This window comes from Trachymyrmex septentrionalis, unplaced genomic scaffold, assembly GCF_001594115.1.
Source record: "Trachymyrmex septentrionalis isolate Tsep2-gDNA-1 unplaced genomic scaffold, Tsep1.0 scaffold83, whole genome shotgun sequence".
Lineage (NCBI taxonomy): Eukaryota > Metazoa > Arthropoda > Insecta > Hymenoptera > Formicidae > Trachymyrmex > Trachymyrmex septentrionalis.
The window spans coordinates 736,311-742,476 of NW_017306018.1; the positions used below are offsets into that span (position 1 = coordinate 736,311).

The following is a 6,166-nucleotide window of genomic DNA, read 5'->3' on the forward strand; positions in this document are numbered from 1 at the left end:
AGTCGTTCGACCAATGTATATCCAACATAAAAACACCATCTCAATTTACATAAGACGCTCATAGTTCAACAACCTTATGACTATGATTATGCAGCTTATGTCATTTATATCTGTGTGTTTGCTGGGATTAGTATGTGTATTTTAATCGTAAAAAAGGAACGGTTTTGTAGATGCGAATTGAAATTCCTTTTCTACGATTAAAATATACATACTAATGTAAGAATACTTTTCATTGGTTCAAATGGCTCAATTGTATTATCTATGAATCAATTTTTTAATATTATTTGTTATTGACTAATTATGTAAAGAAATAATTAAAAAAACAGTATTTTTTCCTTTTAAATATCTTATTATTTTTGTTGTAATATTTATTAGAATATTAATTATAATATCTATATATGTATATATATAATAATTGTTTTAATATATAGCATAGTTTTTTTAAATATTTTTGGTACACCATCACAAAACAAGGTATAGTTTATTTCCGTTGCGCAATTTAAAATTCTATTAATCAATTTCTAAATTTGCATAATAATCGATGCATCAATTAGCACTATTATTCAGCACAATTATTATGTAAACGAATAAATTCTAATTTTAGCTGCTTTTACGAGACGTAGTTGGAAAATTCATCATGACGTTATCAATCGCTCTGCAAATGTCTTCAAAAACTTCTGTCTCATCTTTTTCGCCATCGATAATCACTAGTTTTTTTTTGTAATACCTAAAGATAGGCTTGATCATTCGACTGTGTTCCTTAATATATTGCCACTTTTCATCGATACTGCGTTGTGACCTCTCAGTGGCGGTGATGGCCCTGGCTAGGATTCTGTCTATTAGTAGTGATTCTCTGACATATAAATATAGGACAAGATCTGGCGGTCGAATTTGTCTATCGAAATGCTGACACTGTGTCTTCTCCCTAGGAAACCCGCTCAGTAGGAAACCTCGTGTATCATGTAATCTGCTCAGCATCTTCGCCATGATTAGTTCTACCATGACATCCGAGGGAACTAATTTACTTTCCGACATCAAATACGCCAAGATAACGCCTCTTTGTGAACCGGTAGATACTTCAGCGCGCAACAATTGTTTGCTTATAATGGCACAAAAACCATAATGTTGTGCTATTCGTGTACACTGTGTCGCTGTAAAAAAAAAGGATCGAAATTATTCCTATTTTAAAGAAATTATTCCTATTTTAAAGAAATTAAAACTAGTTCCATGTCATTATTTTCAAATGTAATATCAATATTGTGTTTAACTTGTATTTTACACACAAGGCATTTTCCAGCAAGGATATAATGAATACAATGAATCATTTCACCTTGTTTAATATTAGCAAACAACAAGGATATAGTTTATTTGTTCGCGTTGTTTAAAATCTGTAAACATGTTTGCAATTAAAATGAGATAAATATATATGTGGATATTGAAAAAAAAACCAAAGTGCTGAATGCAAAAAGTACAAGCAACGCAGACAGACCTAATAAATCATTGTATTTACTTATGTCTTGTCAGAAAATGCTAATATATACATTTTTTTTAATAAGTACAATGCATTTAGATTATACAATTATTTCAACGATATACAAAAATTTAATATTTTGTTATTTTATATAATATATTCCAAATTTCTTCGGGAATATGTAATAATATTTTCATTAGCAAAAAGAATTTGCAAATACAAAAAATATTGACTTTATTGATTTGATTATTTGAATGTGTGTTCTATTCGTAAATATAATTAATGTAAAATCACAAATAAAAATTCAACGGACACTTTCCTGCTCCCGGACCTCCAATCAGGAAGATAATTGGCAGTCCTGATTCTTTAACTGGTGTAGCATCGAGCCCGTTTCTTGGTATCATAGCAGATAAAGGATCGACAGCTCGCACACAGTTTAGGCCCATCTTTATCTTCTACAAATATTATTTATTATTTTAAAATACTTTAAAAGTAATTATTAAAAGTAACTTTATTTGATATTTTTTAAAGCAAAGTTAAATAAACATTTTTTAGTACGTTTGGGAAGACACGCTATTTATGTCATCCTGTCTTCATCGTTTATCAAACGTAAAACAAGAATAAAATGATACAAATAGCACTAATAGCGTTTCTCCGAACGCATCTCTTATATGACATATTCTTATATGACATATAAGGTCCTTGAAGTTGAAGCTTTAAATTAAATATTATATACATAATGTAATGAGCGGTCTACAATGGCAGTAGCATTGGATGAGACTATAAGAATAAGAAATTAACCAATCACAGTCAAATGTGAGTAAAATAATCGAATGTAATTGATCAATTTCTTATTCTTACTTCTTACTACGTGTATTGTAGACGACGAATTAGAATATACGGGAGTGCATTCGAGGAGATTCGCTATCAGTGCCATTTGTCTACACTATCCTTATCTTACGTCTAATGCACGATGAAGATAGAATGACACAAATAGCGCTAATAGCGTCTCAAAAGCAGCTAAAGTGTTTCGCTCATAAGATATGTAACGTTGATCAGTCAGAGAGTTGTCACAAATGCAAAAATCAATATGGCTTCACTTATAATCTGTGACAGATTAAATTTAGGTTACATGTTGTCACGATGCTGTCGCTAAATATTCCTGAAATATTTATAAAAAGTTCCTAAAAACTTAAGGGGGGAACCTCATGTAAATGGCCTGTTTTTCAGGAATTTTTTTTGAAAAATGTAATGCGTAGATTAATTTGCAATTTAAGGCACAATTTATTTACGTTATAATATTGAAAGAAAATATTTTTTTAAGACTAATCGTTAAGAATAAAACGGTGCAATGGCGGCTTGAAAACAGCGTCTTGAAAATGCGCCGTGCAGCATACAGGTCACAAAAATGATCTGAAACAAAAAATACAAAATGGGTTCTTTAATTTATGCAAAAACGCTCAGCATGACGGTCCCCTTTTATTAAAATTTGCAAATTTACAAAAATGGCGAAGTTTTGAAAAAAAAAAGGATTTTCTTTTATAAACAATTGTTAATAACAATGTTTTAAATAAAAAAAATAAAAATCGGAGCTCGTCATGCTGAGGTCAAATATCTATAGAATTTCTATACCAAATTTCATAAAGATCGAATGATTAGTTTTTGAGCTACGTTGCACGGCGTGCGAAATTTTGCGTTTCGAGAAAAACGCGTTTAAAGTTTGAGTAATAGAAAAATCGTGAAAAAATTCGTAATTCGTTCTAACTTACCGCAGTTTTTTGCTAATCTGCGATTCCAGGGCCATAGAGTAGACCCTCCTCTTCTTCAAACTGTTCTAATTGAGCCGTTTTTTGCTGTTGTCGAAAAGTACGAGCCTCTTTGGTGGCATCAAGAGAGCGGCGCATCAAGATGCTTCGCCCAATTCGACTGTTTACTTTCTTTTGAAAATAAAGTACAAGGACCTCTCGGATCACTTTCTAACTTTTTTTCTCGTATTTTTGAGGAAATTTCCTATCAATTTAAGCAAAAAAATAAAATGGCTAAAAAATTTCATTTTACATGAGGTTCCCCCCTTAAAAAAACATTCCAAGAATATTCTGGAATATTCCGAAACATTACGGAATTTAAAAGAAATATTCAAATATTGGTTTAAAATTGTATTTATATATCATTACATATTCCGAGAGAATGTTGTATATATGTTCCGCAAAATTTAAATTTCAAAAATTGCAGGTTTGATTGTCCCTAAATCAGTTTTTAAACAAAATTTTGCTTTGAAAATACATTTCATCTTAGAGTCCAATTTTGGGGCTTTACAGGCGAAATGCTGCGCTCCTTATTGTATTTTTTCCAAATGAATTCTTGTTAATGAGTAAATGCTCTCTGCCACGGTCCTCTATCGGTGGAGAGATGTACTACTCACTCATGAGTGATTTTCACATATATATAATGAGTATTCATATAATATTCTGAACATTTCGTTGATTCATTTGTATATTCTATGACGATTCTTTCACTGTGCCGGAATATTCGACACATTGGGAATACAAATTGAACTTTCTACGAATATTTAGCATTAGATGGGCAGTCGCGCTACATTTGAGACTAAATTTTTATTGGCTGTTCCAAATTCGAACCTACCACCATCATGTACAACGAAACACCTTGTATTCTTACATCATGGTAATATCAGGGTGTCTTCGACCACTCTTTTTATCTTCATAGAGTAAGATCCAATCCAGAATATGTTCAGACAATAATTTTAGGATTTTAAAGTTCTATTTACTGTAGCCTTATCAGTTTAACTCTGGCGTTGTGTGTCACATCAATTTTTAAAAATAAAAACCTCCACTTTTTATATTCTTGTAACTTATCTCGACAGCTTTTCGAAATACTGTAACATGTTTTTTTAATACTTTTTGTAATATTTACTTTTAAAATATTACATGTCGGTCGACAAACTTTTTAAGCACGTTGATTGGCTGCAGGACAGAAAGAGACCTTAACTTGCATCACATCAATTTTTTCAGCAGTGTCGGTAATGCGATACGTAGATCGCATCATTCTATAAAATTGATGTCGCTAGTATACGGAAGCTTCAAAAGGCCTGTTATTTTTTATTGAACTCTGAATTTTTGCACCAGTTCATCTTTTTTCCTTTTTTCTTCAGGAGGAAAGAAAAGCAAGAAAGATGAATTGGTAAAAATTCAGCCAAAAAAAACAGGCCTCAAGAGTCAAACGAAAAAGAATGACCGCTCTCAGGTTTCTCTCTGGTGAGATTAGGCTGGTGTATCATTTGTCGTATGACAAAGTTTTTAAGTTTATTGTTAGCTATTGGATAGAGAAATCCGATAACTTCTCTGTCTTACAGCCAATCAATAGACTTAAAATGCTTTGTTGTAATAATTGCTCAACACTGTAAAAATCTACTAAAATTTACTGTCATTATTGAAATTCTATAGTTATCTGATAGGCACTTATTTTGCAATAAAACTGTCAATTCTGAAAAATTTATTAACTTAAATCTAATTAAAATCATAAATTTCTATTATTGATACGCTAAATATAATCATAAGAAAAAGAATGGAAGACTACAATGCATTCTGGTGTTACACTATGAAACTAAACCATGTTCCAAATTTCCAATAAGTATCTTATACGGTAGAATACAATGGGTGTTTTCTAATTGCTTAATACAACGTAACAAATTAATTCACATATTTTCAGTGTTAAATAATTTAATTACATATTCTTTGTTGTCATGATAACTTCATAATCTTAAAAGAGTTAAATTATTTATTAGCACTGAAATTACCCGAAAAAAAATGTTATGTAATGGATATTATATATACATATTTTATATATATATATATATAATTATAATTTTATATAATTTTATGTAATTATATATAATTATGTATGAAACATTTTTCTCGAGTATCTTCTTTATATCTCACTTATAATTATATAAATAAGTATACAAGTATTATACTTATTAGTTGTATACAAGTATTATACTTGTATTGATTAAATGTTTTTATTTTTATGACAATATTTATCTAACAATATTAAAATACATATCTATATATTAATTTTGTCACTTTTTCAACGTAATCTCAAACTTCAAAATAAATTAAATTTATAAAAAATAAGTCAATATAAGTAAAATTATTAATCCGTATTACAAATCAAACTAACTAAGACTCCTTATAATTCAAAGAACTGGAAAGGATACGGGCAGTAGGAATCAAGCGTAGAAGACGTCGCGCAAATAATATATCTATGAAGTGTGAAACTTCTTTATTCACTAAAACGCGTTTACATGTTTCAGTTCACTTGTGAGCCCTCCTCAGAGACAATAAAAATTAACATACATAAACTGTGAATAAAATTATTAATAAATATGTAACATACTGATTTGATCGAATCATTAGCACTATTGTAGGTTTGATTGCGACCGTGCGTAAATTTATCTACAGATACAATCAAAACTAATTAATTGACTAATTAGTTTAGTTGGCTATTTTTCATAGGTACAGATTTGTTATAAATATTATTTCTATCTACAAATTTTATTTCATTTTCAAGAAGAAAGTGATGTAAACGTGAAATTGGAGAAAGTTCCTGAAATGGAAAATTTTTTCACTGCAGTGAAAGAGGAATTTCTATTTATCTTTTTACTTATCGTTTTTTTAG

General features: G+C 29.9%; 1 protein-coding gene across 1 annotated transcript; it reads right to left on the reverse strand.

Annotated features, from left to right (window-relative positions):
- Positions 1 to 493: 493 nt before the first annotated feature.
- On the reverse strand, positions 494 to 2,141 carry LOC108755028 (adenylate kinase isoenzyme 1-like). Its single transcript, XM_018497736.1, has 3 exons — positions 2,030 to 2,141; positions 1,785 to 1,926; positions 494 to 1,151 (listed from the first exon to the last, which is right to left on the reverse strand). Exons 2-3 carry the CDS (start codon positions 1,915 to 1,917, stop codon positions 601 to 603), a joined length of 684 nt encoding a protein of 227 aa, XP_018353238.1. The 5' UTR covers positions 1,918 to 1,926; positions 2,030 to 2,141; the 3' UTR covers positions 494 to 600.
- Positions 2,142 to 6,166: the final 4,025 nt, after the last annotated feature.

Excerpts from the sequence above, each read along its gene's own strand:
- LOC108755028 (XM_018497736.1), bottom strand. The coding sequence starts at position 1,917 with ATGGGCCTAAACTGTGTGCGAGCTGTCGATCCTTTATCTGCTATGATA. Across the intron at positions 1,152-1,784 it reads AGGTCCGGGAGCAGGAAAGT|CGACACAGTGTACACGAATA; the intron begins GTCCGTTGAATT and ends TTTTTTTTACAG.